General features: G+C 41.5%; 1 protein-coding gene across 1 annotated transcript in view; it reads right to left on the reverse strand.

The window, feature by feature from the left end:
- The window catches only part of RACGAP1 (Rac GTPase activating protein 1), a 30,313-nt gene extending 14,472 nt beyond the window's left edge, over nucleotides 1–15,841 (reverse strand). Inside the window, exons 1-6 of the mRNA XM_033138674.1 lie at nucleotides 15,701–15,841; nucleotides 8,769–8,868; nucleotides 7,075–7,277; nucleotides 4,493–4,623; nucleotides 645–714; nucleotides 298–351 (exon numbers count right to left, since the gene is read on the reverse strand). Coding sequence (XP_032994565.1) covers nucleotides 298–351; nucleotides 645–714; nucleotides 4,493–4,623; nucleotides 7,075–7,277; nucleotides 8,769–8,853 — 543 coding nt within the window. The 5' untranslated portion in view covers nucleotides 8,854–8,868; nucleotides 15,701–15,841. The remainder of the gene's footprint in view (nucleotides 1–297; nucleotides 352–644; nucleotides 715–4,492; nucleotides 4,624–7,074; nucleotides 7,278–8,768; nucleotides 8,869–15,700) is intronic.
- Between the last annotated feature and the right edge of the window lie 849 nt (nucleotides 15,842–16,690).

The raw sequence follows: 16,690 nt of genomic DNA on the forward strand, positions 1-16,690 counted from the left end.
TTGCTGACATAAGAGAAGCACACACTTGACTAGGAAATCTATCCATCATGTGTGTTTAAAAAAGGGACAAATTATTGCGTATGTATATTGATGTACACTTTAAAAGTTCACACTCAAGGAGTTTAGAAAATATTTGCCAGTTTGACCATTTGTAACTATTGCCATTTGATACCAAGACTAAGTGAAGTAGTGAATATGCATATGGATACCAATGGAGAATTAAAACCTGTGTGAACACACACACACACCCCACTTTGCATTAGACCATTACAAGTCAGTAAAGGGAAAAGTACATACCCTTTTCTCTCTTTTCTTCAGTTTGACAGTCTTTACCACTGTGGAATCCCATTCCTGAAGATACAAGAAGAATCTGATTGGCATTATGAAGGCAGTAAATTTATGTGTGCTGTTTGTTTGGTTTTATCCTCAATTTATGTTACTAAATCTATGAATCTTATGACCTGCTAGACCGCAAAACTATTTGGTATAGCACTGAATGGAATCTAGGAGTCTAGGAGCAAAAGGTTAATACAGAAGTACAGACAAAGACAGTTCACATGATCAGCACACTTCTCTTTACACACAGTCCTATTTCTACATCATTCAAGGAGAGCACAAGGAAAGGCAGATCATGGTAACATTACCAGCGATTCATCGGTCTTGTCAAAACTGATGTCTGATAAAATTGAACCAGATTCATCTATTGTAGATAATCTAAATACAAGAAGAAAAATTTGTAAAAATCACACATATGAAAGTAACTTTCTTCCAGATAACACCCTTGGTCAAGGCATCTGAAAGCAGGCAGACTCTGAAAGAAGTCTAGCTTGGCACATTCCTAATTATATGTAATCAATACATATGAAACTTTGCTACACAAACACAGGTAAAGGGTAAAGGACCCCCAGGACGGTTAAGCCCAGTCAAAGGTGACTATGGGGTTGCAGTGCTCATCTCGCTTTTGAGGCCAAGGGAGTTGGTGTTTGTCCACCGACAGCTTTCCGAGTCATGTGGCCATCATGAATAAACCACTTCTGGTGCAACAGGACATTGTGATGGAAGCCAGAGTGCACAGAAACGCCATTTACCTTCCTGCCACCTCAGTACTTATTTATCTACTTGCACTGGCGTGCTTTCGAAGTGCTAAGTTGGCAGGAGCTGGGACAGAGCAACGGGAGTTCACCCTGTCGCGTGGTTTCAAACTGCCGATCTTCTGATCAGCAAGCCCAAGAGACTCAGTGGTTTAGACCACAATGCCACCTGCATCCCTATATACAAACATAGGGTATAATATCTGGCATATAATAAATTAGTATACTAAGAGTTGCACATTTTTATTTTTATAAGCAGCAAAGAATATAAACAGCTAGAGATAAGCACATCTAAATCTCATTGGTTTCAATGGAGAAAGTTAAGCTTGTCTCTTAATACTCTCCTATACAAATCAGTGGGGCTTAGAAGTGTTTAACAGCACAGGGGTCTCTAATTGCCATATCCTTTCTTCCCCTCCAGTCCCTTAATCTTTGCGAAAGAATAATAAAAAAAACAGGCTCCTGGAAGGAGATTGCAATAGAAAGAAGAATGTGGTTATTGGTGTAATCCATTCTATTTGAAGACTTTGGATTCTTTTAGTATGCAGAGCTGTACACAACCCATGCTCATACATGAAACTGATGCATCTGGTGAATAATTTTCAATTCTGAGAATCCCAGCTTACAGTTAAAAAAGGAAAAGAAAATATGATTCTTATTCTCCCACCCTTATAAATCAGAGATAAATTCTCTTAGCAACTTGTGGATCTCTACTGAAAGTTCAGAAATTAAACCAGAGCTTTCGAATGGTTTTATTGATGTGCTACATGGCTGCCAATTATTGGTATTACTCATTCCCTTGCCCGTTTTTCCATGCTTATGCCTTTCCCTCTCCACTATTCCGCTTCGTTTATGACCCCTATCACTCCAACCCTTCACCAGAAGAACAAGTTATTTAAAAACCTGTATCTTCAAGGCATCATTTGCTCTGGTCAGAAATGTCTCTTTATCTGCTGCTGCAGAAAAAGAAGAATAACGGTCGCGTCTATCAAAGAATGCACATAGTGCATAAGTTTATAAACACAGACAAGTAGGGAAGCTTAATACAAGTAGTATTGAAATTCAGGATTTTTTCTAATCTCCTGGACTATCGTTTGAATCTGCGTAATGAGGAATGTTCAAATTACATTACATTATTTTATCATTCTATAATTAAGGTAAGCATGTCTGATGTCTTCTACCTTTTCCTATATAGTCCTTTTCTGTTTAGATAAAAGTAAAGGGACCCCTGACCATTAGGTCTAGTCGCGGACAACTCTGGGCTTGCAGCACTCATCTCGCTTTATTGGCTGAGGGAGCCGGCGTACAGCTTCCAGGTCATGTGGTCAGCATGACTAAGCAGCTTCTGGTGAACCAGAGCAGCACAAGGAAACGCCGTTTACCTTCCCGCTGGAGTGGTACCTATTTATCTACTTGCACTTTGACGTGCTTCCAAACTGCTAGGTTGGCAGGAGCAGGGACTGAGCAACAGGAGCAGGGATTCAAACCGCCGACCTTCTGATCGGCAAGCCCTAGGCTCTGTGGTTTAACCCACAGCGCCATCCACTGTTTAGATATGAGGGCCTAATTGGCTGCATCTCAACATTCTCAGCAAAATCATACAACTTTAATATATAAATATTGGTTTAAGTGCTGTTATAAATCAGTGTCTTCCTCTGCAATTCCTTGCAGTTCTGAAGTATTAAATTTCATTTACTGAAGCACAGAGCATAAATATATGCTTAATAGTACCAAAAAGAAATAAGAGCCCTTTCAATATCTACTGGATTCAGATAAATAACCTTTGCCAGACAAGAAATATGACTGCTGTTTAGAACTAGGTCAGTTGCTGAAAGAGGTATTGCTGAACTTTAGGTTAATTATGTAGAGACAGAATTATTGACATTCAGCTTAGCATTGCTACATCACAGAAAAAAACTTTTAACAAGTAGGACTATAGCTACAACCTGAAACAATACTAAATGCACACACACACAAGCGTGTGCACACGCACACAGAAGTATTCTCTGCCAAGAAACAGTGTTTCCTGGAACAATTTGCAGAGCCCTGGTATTCTGAAAAGTAGCTTCTAAGCCAAGGATGGCAAAACACTTTAAGTCCAAGGGCCACATTCCTTTGTGGGCAACCTACTAAGGGCCACATGCCAGTGGTGGCCAAGACGAGAGAAGCAACAGGTGTGGTTCTTACCTTTTCAGAGACTTCTATACAGACGTTTTAGATGCAATTAAGTTAGGATTTGGCTTTAGACTTGTTTAGACAGAAGATGGTCGTTTTAAGATAACATCTGTTTAGTCCTCCTAACACAATTTGTGAGTGCATTGAACAAATTGTGTTAGGACTAAACAAGGGAGGTCTTAAAATTATTTTCTTCTGTGTGAACAAGTCTAAGGCCAAATCCTAACTCCCAGCTTGCAGCCAGAGCCACACTCCCAGTCCCAGTGCCCACAAAGGCCACGGCAAAAGGAATGGCTTTTTACTGTGCCTACTCCCAGGCCAGCACAATGAGGAGGCTTGGACACGGGCCACTACTGCCGTGTGATGGCAGCAGGGTCCACTGCCACTACTGGGATTTCCTCTGCCTGCTGTTGGAAGAGATAGTGGCCTCTAACCAATGTTTGGGTGGGCACACATTGAGTTGCTCTATACTGGCGTGGTTTTCCTGCTAACAGTGGATGTCAGGGATTTGCCTTCTCCTCGCGAGGAGAGCCCGGGCGGGAGTACTCCTCGCGGGGAAGGTGATCCTGCTAGTGGGGAGGATCAGGGTAGGAAACCTCCTCGAGAGGAGGTCTTGCTCAGGTACAGGGAGCCCCAGCCACTGCTGTCATCTGACTCCTCTCAAAGCCTATTGCCAGAGCATTCTCCCGCAGAAGAGGAGGAGGAGTCGAGGGTCAGGGATGCTGGGCAGAGACCCAGCAACGCCAGCCAGCGGCGATCAGAGGGGGAGATGCAGCTTCCGATGCCAGCACAGCATCGGGGGGTCAGGGGACACAGAAGATGTCGTTTCAGGGTGCTAAGGCTTTGGTGCTGGGCGGAAAACAGGAGAGGGGCACTTCTGGATTCTGCAAGTGACTGAGCGGTCATGTTTTTAGCTAGCTCTGCACTGTAAATAGTTATGCACAATAAAGTAATCTTTAGCGTAAGAGGACTCTTACTCTAAAGAGCAACACCATGGTGTACCCTGACAGTGGAGCTCCGTAGGGCTTGCAGAGAAACACTTCCACTCCATCCAAGTTCCCTCTAGCATGAGGGGTCGAGGGTTTAGATTGTTCTGTAGGTTTCCAGGGGTCTGGAAAACATGTCCTAGCCCCAGCGAAATAAAATCAGGTTGTCACATCTATCTTCTTTACAACCCAGCCCACCAAAGGGCCACCCTACAGCAAGGTAATATCTCAGCAGCTGACCTTTTATTCCCTCCAATAGAAGTATGAGGCCTGTTTAGGAAGGCCAGTGCTGATTTCTGTTCTTCACTCAGCTGAATACTCCCCGAAGAATCAGACATAAGCAGTTCTTTGATCAGCTGGATCTGTCGCTCCTGCAAGTAAGGAAACATCAAAAATAGCATTGCTTTGCATTTACATGACAGTCCATAATACACAAAGCCTCCTGAAGAAGGCTGCTACACTACCAACATATTAATATCTATAAAGAGATCTGCACCTGTCTCTCAAATCAGCTTAGTTTAAAGCAGCAGCACAAAGATTTAGCTAGATCAAATTGCTACCCAATGTAAAAAGATAAGGTACTCCAAATAGATTTCTTTGAGCCATAAAGCAATTTGCCCAATTCTATTTGCAAATAACAATAGTTTTCACCATATTGAACTTCTTTTTGCAAGCAGGAGAAGGGACTACCTGCAAGAGGCCAAGAATGAACAATTCTGATCTGCCAAGGGATGGAGTAAAGAATCTTTCTCACTGTAATAATAATAATAATTATTATTATTATTATTTATACCCCACCCATCTGGCTGGGTTTCCCAAGCCACTCTGGGAAGCTTCCAACAAAATATTAAAAATACATTATAACATCAGTCATTAAAAACTTCCCTAAGGCCCTCAGGCGCTGGACCTCAGTGTCCAGGCTGAATGATGGGGGTGGAGATGCTCCTTCAGGTATATTGGGCTGAGGCTGCTTAGGGCTTTAACAGTCAGCACCAACACTTTGAATTGTGCTCGGAAATGTGCTGGGAGCCAATGTAGGTCTTTCAAGACCGGTGTTATGTGGTCTCAGCGGCTACTCCCAGTCACCAATCTAGCTGCCGCATTCTGGATTTATAGTTTCCGGGTCACCTTCAAAGGTAGCCCTACTTAGAGCGCATTGCAGTAGTCCAAGTGGAAGATAACCAGAGTATGCACCACTCTTGTGAGACAGTCCTAAATGCACCATGATGGATTTAACCAAAGGTTAAATACTGCTGACTCAGGTTAGAAGGCTGATAAAGAGATTTGCATGTAGCCTTTATAATGCAGCCCTACGTAAATGAAGGACAACAATAAGGCAGCCAAGAACAGGGCCCTATCTTCCCCGTTTCCGGAGTTGTAGTATTGGATGATGCCTCTGTCACAGTGCATGCATTCTCCAGCAGTAAACCAAGCAGGCAAATCCAGCTACTCTATGCTGAGGCAGAGGCAAACTCTCTTTCTCATTTCCCACTCGGTAGATGTCCTCCACACAAGACAGGAAAGATAGTGAGGAACCAGTGGCTTTTTCCCTCTTCCCAAACTTCAAGAACTCTTGCCCTCTGAGCCCTGGAGTACCTAGAACGCTCAAGTACTTAGGTAGCACTAGAATTCATGGGGAATTGGCTTCTTCCTTCCTGCCTGAGCTATGCGCAGGCTTGGCTAAATTTTGCCTAATACAAGCCAAGTGCACAGAGGACTGAAAACATGGAGCAACAGGGAGTGCAAGTGACTACCTTCAAGTACCTCGGTTTAAGAACAGTCTGGTTTATGAACTATTTGGTTTACAAACTCCACAAAACCGGAAATAGTGTTTGAGAACTTTACCTTGGTCTAAGAACAGAATCCGAATGGTTGAAGGGCACCGGTGGTGGGAGGCCTCATTAGGGAAAGCGCGCCTTGGTTTAAGAACAGTTTCGGTTTAATAATGGACTTCCGGAATGGATTAAGTTCGTGAACCGAGTTACCACTGTAATGACTTGCCTGTCTGCCCTATCATGTTTGCTGTTGCGGTCTAGTTTTACAAGCCCCAATCCATAGACTGTATGGATGGGGAGCCCCTGCACAACTGACACTCAAGTTTCAGTACCACCTATGTAGGCCCACTTGACCATAGCGAAGCTGGTAAGTGGCTTCTGTTTTCTTGAAACTAGTCACATTTCAGCTGCCATAGTAGTCCACTCTTTTACAGGCTGAGCACTGGATATACAATATGGCATATACAATGGGGAGTTGCATTATTTGTCATCTGTAATATTTGGAGTTCTAACAAATAGCAACCTGTAGCACTCAAGCCATCCCATCACTCCAAACTGAATGACCTTACCAGCAGAGAAAAGAATCGCATTTTCACAAGCTGTGTTGGCATGCTGGGAAAAACCTGCAATATCCTGGAAGTAGAAGCACTTCCTTGGAACAAGGTATCACAGAGGTGACCAGCAACTGGGCATTTGTTGCACTATACACCGTGTCTAGAAAACCCCTATGCTTTTTTCCTGGAAATAAATTCATGTTCAGTAGAAGTATGTATCTGAACACTCTGTGCTTGGGACATATAAAAATATGTGCTGATAGTTTTTTCAGAGGTAATCAGTTAGACACTATTGAAAACAGGATGCTGGGCTAGATGATGCCCAGTCAAGGCTTTTATGTTTTGTTCTATGGTTAAAATCCTAACCTTACTCACCTGGGGGGAAGCCCCACTGAATGCAATAGGACTTACTTCTAAGTAGACTTGGATAGGCCTGCACTCTAAGCCTGTCACTCTACTTCATTAAGACTAAGTGAGGAAATGTTATACGCACCAGTTTTTCACAATCGGCTTCAGCTCGCTGTCTTCGCTTAATCTCCACATCCACTTGATTTCGGGCGTGTTTCAGCTTCACATCCAGGGCACTACGTTCCGTTTCTGTTTTCATCAGCAGGTCTTTGTACCTGGCCACCTCATGATCCATTTTCTGCCACTTTCTCCTGAACTCTTCGAAGTTCTTGGCTAGCTGTATAAACTCTATGAAGGACATACACATTGGAATTCATTTATAAAGGACTATTTTCTTGCATTTCCTCAAATATCCCTTCAAGTCTTATCATTTCTATTTTACAAAACAGGGCTGCTGGTATTATTCGGAACAGAGAGATTGTAGGCACAGAATCTCCCAACTTACACACACTGAGACTCCCTTTTGAGTAAACATACAAAATATGGTGTCACAAGAGAGCTATAATCACAAATCAAGCCAGTTTCCCCCTTTATCAAGATAAAAAGATTTATATTGGGCTACTCAGTAAGCTAACTTGTTAAGAACAACTGAAGACATAGTGTCTTTGAAGATACACATGTGGCTAGGTAAAAGTAAAGGGACCCCTGACCATTAGGTCCAGTCGTGTCCGACTCTGGGGTTGCGGCGCTCATCTCGCGTTACTGGCTGAGGGAGCCGGCGTACAGCTTCCGGGTCATGTGGCCAGCATGACAAAGACGCTTCTGGAGAACCAGAGCAGCGCACAGAAACACCGTTTATCTTCCCGCCGGAGCGGTCCCTATTTATCTACTTGCACTTTGACGTGCTTTCAAACTGCTAGGTGGGCAGGAGCTGGGACAGAGGAATGGGAGCTCACCCCGTTGCGGGGATTTGAACCACTGACCTTCTGACCAGCAAGCCCTAGGCTCTGTGGGTTTAACCCACAGCGCCACCCGCGTCCCACACATGTGGTGGCTAAGGCAACTTAAATAAATATATGAACTTTCTGACGGTTGTCATACCCAAGGATAGAACGGCAGCTATAATTAACTTGGGAACAGATTATTTTATGGTCACAGATTAGCACAGCAGAAAGACGTTCAAAAGCAAAATTTAAATGTAACTGCTGTAATATGCTTCAGTAGATGTAGATTGGTATTATAGATGTCTGGGCCAGAAACTCTATTCAGCTAGATAATTATACAAATATTGATTTAAAAGGAAAAAGCCAATTTCCTTTAGCTGCTTAACACTGCCCTAAAGGGAATATAAATGTTCCATCCTGCAAAGCTACAATCTTCTATAGAAGATTGGACAAACCTGCCTCCAGCCAATGCCCCCTCCACCACTATTATTTACAGATGTCATTGCTCTGTGACACAGCACTAGACTTCCCTTGGGCTCTTTGAGACCTGCAATAGTACATGGCAATGTAACATCACATCCCTAAGGCAACAGATAAAATAAGGTAACTACTGGAACTGTAATGTTTTAACCACACATTCTGCCTGGTTGCCTAGAAACCACATTCTACAAAACTCACTAGCTGGTATGCATATCAGTCTTCTACAGAAGCAAGGCATTATCCCAATCAAGCTTCCAGTGTAATTTAACATATTAACTGGCTGCTCTAAGAAAATTTAAAAATCTCACTCCAACCAAGTCATCCAAGAGACTCCTTGAATAATGGCAAAAAAGGCTACAAATAGGTTATAGATTTCTGCATTCTCACTTGCACATCTACAAAGATGACAACTTACGTAATTCATTGCCTTCATTTAGGATTTCTCCTTGGCGTATAAGTTGGTCAAAGATATTCCGTAAATTCAGCATTGGGGTCTCCATCTTTGTGCCTAGAAACTGAAATAATTCAGAAATTGGTTTGTTATTCCCTTTCTTCTGCCAGACACAGCAATTCTTACCAGCAAGATTAAGTCTGCAATTTAATAATCAACACATTATAGATGCTGTCTTTTGCTGTAAGACATCAACATCCCTTCTCATCTGCAACCCCAATGTGAGACACTTATTTTCCAGGGACAGAACCAGATTTACAGAAGCTATCCCAGTTTCTGATTTAATCCCAGGAAGTCCAGCTTTTCCTTAGAATGTGTCTATTTTATTTGGAGAAATGTTGGAGGTTATGTACTTTGTGTTAGTTGGAAATTAATAGTATTGTTATAAGAAAAAATCTGCCCATATTCCCTTATGGGGTACACAAGAGCCCTTGTAAAGTCCTTTGCAGGTTCTCCATCGGTAGGAGTAAAAAACAAAGGCCAACCAGAGAGTAATTAGAAGCAAAGCAGCTAGTAAGCTTGATCTTTATTGTTTTGTTGCAACAGGATCCCCTTCCTCACACAGGTGAGTAGGTTAGAAGAACCCCAAACAAAGGGCTGCCTGTCCTTAAAAACACATTTCCAAAAAATCCCCCTCCAAGTCCAGCCCCCACGGCCCAGAAGCATCATTCATACATCATGTACTCAACAATTGAGCTGAATACTGCCCTTTGTTTAATAACCAAGTCAAAGGCATAAGAAAAATGTGAGTTTAGAGGAAGGATCTGAAGGAAGAGAACTCAGGTTTGGGTGCAGTTTTAAAAAATTAAGTATCACTGGTTTAAAGTGAAACATAAATACAAACATTTAAGGAAGTCTAACTTTCAACGGACCATATCCAGCACTGCAGCTCTGCTGGCACTACAGGCTTCCATGCATGCACATGCAAAGAATTTCACAATCAGCTCCAGGGGGTTGAGGTACCCCCTGGAGCAGATTGGGGGGGGGGGCTTGCAGGGTGAAGAGATGAAATGAAAGTCCCATTACACCAGCGGAACCCCAACCTAATATCTTATAACTGAACTCACAACACTCTAAGAGTCACATAAAAAACAGCCTTTAATTTAATATTGGAGATAATATCCGAAATTACTGTATTTTTCCGTCCATAAGACATGGGTTTGTTTTTCACTAAAAGAAATGTTTTAAAGGGGGAGGTAGTTTTATACACGGGGGCAATCTTCCCCCATTTTAATTATGAGTGCCCAAAAATAGGGGGCGTCTTATACACAGAAAAATACAGCAAGTTAAGCATTTTAAGGATGACAACAAATTATGTGTATTAATCTTATGGAAAGCTAAAAACATTTATTACTTTTACGAATCTACACAGTATAGAAAATGTGCTTTACCACTCATGATCATTCCTTGCTTTTGGAACATTCTAGGCATTAAGACCAGGATCTAAAGACTTGCTTTTGCTCACACATTGAGCAATGTGCCTATGGTTTGCCCCCCACCCCCATTTTGGACTCCCAAGAAATCCCCCTTACTTTTAAGACATCCTAACCTCCTCAGGCTCATGGCACAATTTTCATGAGTCTTTGGATCCTGGGCTTAATCTTTAAATAGCTGGTTGGCATGAGTCCAGAGGGAGCCAAACAGAAATCCACTGCTAAGAGAAATGGAATAATTGTGAAAGCAGTTGAGTCTATATGCAAAATGCATTTCTGCTGCATATCCATATTTTTCCAGGTATATTCCTTTTTAGTATTAAATGACTGCCTAGCTGAAGAGCAATGTTTTCAACTGCCCAAACAACTAGTTAACACGAGTGCTTGTTCAGAAAATATATGAATTACAAAACAGAAAATTTGACTTAATAATTTAAACTGGATGCTTTGAAATTCACAATGGGCTGGAATACAAATCAGGATTTTTCTGTCAAAACAAACTGGAGGATTAGAAATGTTTCAAGTGAAGCCTAAAATTAGTGAAATGTTTAACAAATATAAAAGGTGTATTTTGGTGAGATCTCTGGACAGGCTCGGGATTAAAAAATCATTTTTGCAAGCTACTGTTCCCGTTTCAAGGTGCTTTTAAAATCCATGACATGGTCAGCTCATTTTTCAAGCAGCAGAGCCTGTGACATCATAGCAGTGATTAAAGGAGAAATTGCTAGTTCAGCAGTGCGGAAATTGCTTCTTCAATCCATGTAGCTGCTGAAAATGTGTATGGGAACTATGGCTAATAAATTATCACCAAGTAGAGGCCAACACATGCATTGTGCCATACTGCTGGCATCTGCTGCAGACAAAACACCACCTTCACAGCAAGAAGGCTACAGAAAAATGTTTTAAGTGCAAAATACAAATAGCATCCTGACTGAGCAAGCATGCTACAGTAGCTGTTCAGCTTGTAAGATTTCAGATGTTCTAAAGGCTGAATGGAATGAGGTTTCTATAGAAACTTCTGGCCATGCCCCTGCCCCCACATCTTCACTCCCCACATGCTTCCAGCAATACTCTTAAAAGCAGAGTTAAAAACTCAGATATATAAGCTGGGTGCCATATGGCACCTTAAATCTAGGTTACATTCGCCTCAACAAAATGTCTATTCACCAGGGGGTCAGATTAGATGACCCTTGAGGGTCAGATCCAATGCTACAATTCTGTGATCTCAACTACATTGCTTGACTGTAGCTTGCTCTTACAACTCACTTGTTCCTGTATGAAAGAAGAAGAAACAAGCACAGTGGAAACGGTATTTACTATGAACTATGACAGAGGTTTTAAAACCGTGGTCGCCAACCTGGCACCCAGAAATCTCTATGCAGTCACAATCAGACCTATGCCAGTAGCAAAATGCACCTGGCTAATTTCTAACACTGCTTAAAAGAAAGCCATTGAATTCACAGTACAGTACAGTGGTACCTCGGTTTAAGAACAGTCTGGTTTAAGAATGATTCGGTTTACGAACTCCGCAAAACCGGAAGTAGTGTCCTGGTTTGCGAACTTTACTTCGGTCTAAGAATGGAATCCGAACGGTGGAAGGGCACCGGCCGTGGGAGGCCTCAAAAGGGAAAGCACATCTCGGTTTAAGAATGGACTTCTTGAACGGATTAAGTTCGTAAACCGAGGTACCACTGTATATAACATAGACTGTTAGACTGCAGAACAAGTTGTGATTTCTGACAGCTCCAGAGTTCAATAAATAAGCCGGTGCAGTGGCTGTTAAGATTAGAATTGAGGAGATCCAGATCTCAGCTATGAAGCTAACTAGATGAACTTGGGTCCGTCACTGCACTAGGTTCAGACATAATCAGGATGGATAAAAACCAATGATTAAAAAATAAATAATCAGATTTTTTTTATTTTAAAAAATAAATAAATCGGATTTTTAAAATAAATTGCTTTTGGAGGAAAAATCTTTCTAAAGATAATTTTCTATTTAAGTTACATTCTAGTCCAAAGGCTATTCATCAGGAAATAAGGATTTGTTTTAAGTTTTTCATGTGTGCTAAAACTCAGTCTAAGGTTTTTTTTTTATTATTTTAAAAATTGTTTAACCACATCAGTTAACAAACTTGGATCCATATGCTATAATGTTATTGTTTTAGTGAAATAAATTGTTTAAATTGTTATTAAGGAAATGGTTATTTTTCTCCTTCCAATAAAGTACAGAAGAAAAATTGTCCAAATATAAACAGTTAACTTATTAAACCTCACAATAATTTCATAATTATCTGTCTATGTATTTCTAATGGTATAACCAAATCAGCAATTTTTGATATAACTGTAAAAATTATTATTCCAAAAATGAAACCTTCCGCCGGTTGTCAATATTAAGAGGATGCCAGCAAGGTTGAACCTTTCTGTAAAAAAAGGATTTAAATCGATTTGATTTGACTCAAATCCACCCCGAACATAATGTCACACCACAGTTTATTGTTACAAAAAACAAGCCTAGAATCCCTCTGGGTTTACATGCTCCCTCTGACAGAGCCACAAGAAATGCCAAAGCCTTTGCTTCCATTATTTATTAACCACATCTTGCTGCATTACCCAAACCTAGACAAACTGTTGTTGTTGTTCAGTCGTGTCCGAGTCTTCGTGACCCCATGGACCAGAGCACGCCAGGCACCCCTATCCTCCACTGCCTCCCGCAGTTTGGCCAAACTCATGCCAGTCGCTTCGAGAACACTGTCCAACCATCTCATCCTCTGTCGTCCCCTTCTCCTTGTGCCCTCCATCTTTCCCAACATCAGGGTCTTTTCCAGGGAGTCTTCTCTTCTCATGAGTTGGCCAAAGTACTGTACTTAATCTTAACTAGGGTTTGTTGAAACAAGCCAACTTCAAACTACTGTACTACTTAACACATTACGTTAACTTCTCTGCATGATGCTCAGAATCACAGGCCACACCTAACCGAAGAGCTTCTGTTTCAACCTAATAAAAGTAAAACAACTTCAAGCTACAAACTTGGGATATTTAGCACTAGCAGCTGGAATCTTGCACTGCTTGGAGATTGGGGTGATGTGCAACAATATAACACTACTGGGTCATGTATCACTTATTTCTCAATGTAGCTGTAGCCACCTGACATGGAGTATTTTAGCGCATATGAACCAGGCCCAAGAACCTTTCAAATGTTACAATGGGGAAAAGTTTAAGTCTGTTACCGGTATTCACAATCACATGTAACAGATTCCACTTGAACCATCAGTAAAGGCTAGCCTCTCTAGTAGGCTGCATACAGGAATGCCAGCTATTTTATCAAGAGTCTAAATATTGGTATCTTAGCAATTTATGCCAGCAGCTGAAATATAAATTATGGAAAGCACAAAAGGGAAAGTAGAAACAGCCCTGTTTTCATCTCTGCAGGAAGAACAGGTTTTTGAAAGAATGTTGCCTCTCTGCCCCACTCAAACAAAATGCCACATTTATTTTTTTCCATTATAGATGAATGCTTCCAAGTCTCTAATCACATACCGGTACCACATAGCTAGTGCTATGCAATAAGAAAAACTCTCAGACTTACAGTTGATGTTTATACATTACCCTTCTATATACCTCACCATTAGGAAATAAATTGTAAGATCTTCCCAAGGATTAGATGGGGGTTTTAAGGTGTCTCAAGAAAACTTAATTCTGGGGTCACCTTGAGGGCAAAACCAGAGTAATTCCAACCTTGCTTGCTGCACCTTTCAGCAAGAGGTGGAAGGGTGGCTACCTTCCCCACACCCCAATCCTTGAAAAGTACATAGAATTGATGCAAGTTGGAGAAGCAGCATTCCTTCTCACTTCGTTTCAGCTCTTTTGTGCTATTGAGACTCAGTTTAGCAGCTAAGTAGCTGAACAGAAAACTGAGTGACTAAGGAAGAAGAGAAAGAGGTGTGATTTGGGAGACTGGAAGGATGAACATGGAATGACCAGGTAGATTGAAGAAAGGGGGATGTCACAGGAATCAGAAAGGAGAGAGGGCACATCCCAGGGTTCGAAATTAGCAGGGCTCCAGACGCATTTTGTGCCTAAAGATTCTCCATTTGCAAGCACCTCAAGAGGTCTGGGTGCCATTTTTTGCACCTGGTTGACACTCAAGGATTATGGGAATGTAGGTGCTTAGAAGCCTTGAAGTATATGTTAAGGATGGACAATATGTTAAGGAGATTAATAATAAAGAGTAGAGCAGAGCTTTCCAAGCTGTGTGTCACAATATGTTTTGGCACCCACAATTCTGTTTTGGCACCCACAATTCAGGTCCCAGAAACCACTTGTATCCTAGCTTTTCTATCCATTTCTAACACTGGCATGTCCATACCACACTTAAAGCACATGAATTCCCCCATAGAAACCCAGAAACTGTAGTTTACCCCACTCAGAGCTACAATTCTGAGCGCCCTTAACAAACTACACTTCACATGCAAATTCAAGCATTTTTATTTTAATTCTGCTGAATCTGACTTTTACCCAGAACCCTTGGAAAAGAATATGTGTGGGTGCTTTCTGTCTCACTCCCTTTATTTGGTCTTTCCAAGACAGAAGAGATTGATTGATCTAGGAGAGGGGCAAAAAGAAACAACTAGCATGAGTATGTGATCATGGGCCAAAAAGGCTAGCAATCTCTATGCCTGTGTCACATTTTCCCCCCTGGAAGAAATTGCCTGTTGTCTTTTTATCACCTTATTCCTTTCCCTCTTCCATTTCTGCCACTCCAGACAAAATTACCACCATTAATGGCTCTCCAAATCTGCAGGCTGAAGTAACCCTGCGCTCCTTATATCATTGTAAGTCTGACTATGGTGAATGTAATGCTGATGAAGAACTACTCAAAACGCCAGACTAAGAAAATCCAGATATGAACTTCTCTCTCCCAGCTATAAATCTGAACCAATGAGAGAAATGCATTTGTACAACTGGCTGAAGCTTTCAGTATTACAGCACGCAAACAGGAACAAAAATGTGATTATTGTGACAAGTGAGAAATTAGTTGTATGAAAGCCTAGAGTAAAGGCAATAGCTAAAGATATTCATTTAAATGGGTGCTGATGACTACAAGGTTTGCTCAAATGAGGATTTGTGGTATTTGATGGCTACTAGCTTAGATGAGGGCTGGTGTGTGTGGAAATTGCAGGAATGTAGACAAAATTCTTGCAATAAGCCCTGCTGACAAGGAGCCATAGCTGTTGCCTTGGGGTAAATGGAAGCTGCTTTAACAATCAAAACTTGCTAGTGTCTACTTGTATATTTTGCAGAGAAATGAGAATGGAAAGGCATTTTTGACAGGCACCACACATCCAAGGTTACTCAACAGAACATCTTTCTTCTGCAAATCCATGAAAGCTTTGTAAATGCCATGTTTTCAGAAAGGTCACAGATAAGGCACAAGAAAAAGCAGCAAATCATAGATGTTCTTACTGTGGGTCAAAGCTAGCTGCTCAGTCTTGTACAGGATTAGTTGTAGGCAATTCCCATATGTTGAGTGGCTGACTCCATTTCAACCTCTTCCAAGTCACAGACATCTTCAGGAATGCACAGATTCAGAAATTCTACAGCTCAGTGAGGTCACATAGACCAATGAGTTTAAATTAGAATTTGGTCATAAACAGACAACAATCTGAGCTCTGCAGAAATAAGGGAGAGAATCTCTTAACACCCCCTAAGCAGTGGGGGGGGGGCGCACTAAAATAGCCCAGTGGCAGCTAAGCATGCTCCATGGTCATGGAATCCTGAAAGACCATTGGTGGGGTAGGGGTGGAGACAGGTGGGAAGGGGAAATACAGCCGATTGCAAAGGAGAGCATTCTGAATTTTAGGTTGTAAACCACCCTAGGATGTGCTGCTGAAGAGTGGTTCAATTTAATAATAACAATAATGGAATTTTAGTTGGTAAAACACGTTCTTTTATAGGAAGCTGCCTATAAATCATTTTAATTCATTAGCCAGTAGCCAAATGTTGTCAGTTGAGTATCAATAAGATCTATTCCAGACTGTAATATAGATACCCATATAGCAGAGATGTTGCATGGCAGGCATTGCTACAGGGGACAGAGTGCCTTGCCCCACCCCCACCCCTGCCTGGGACACTCATAAGGCAAAGATGCTGCTTAAGTATTTTTGCCTGCTCTTAACATGTTTGTAAGGAATGTTATTTACCTTTTGGGCAGGAACATGGATGTATTTGCTTTTTAACACTGTTGAAATGTTTTGAATTTGTACCATTCTATTGTTTGTATTTGCATTATTGTCTTTGTAAGTATCTTTTGGCTGAAAGGTGGCATATAAACAATATAACATGACAGCAACATTACAACGGCCAATTTCAGATGCAACATAAGCAAATCAGCTTAATTGACCATGATTGGAGAACCAAAGAACACACCTAAATTCCCAAATGTGGTATGTTTGG

Source organism: Lacerta agilis, chromosome 2, assembly GCF_009819535.1.
Source record: "Lacerta agilis isolate rLacAgi1 chromosome 2, rLacAgi1.pri, whole genome shotgun sequence".
Taxonomy (NCBI): Eukaryota; Metazoa; Chordata; class Lepidosauria; order Squamata; family Lacertidae; genus Lacerta; species Lacerta agilis.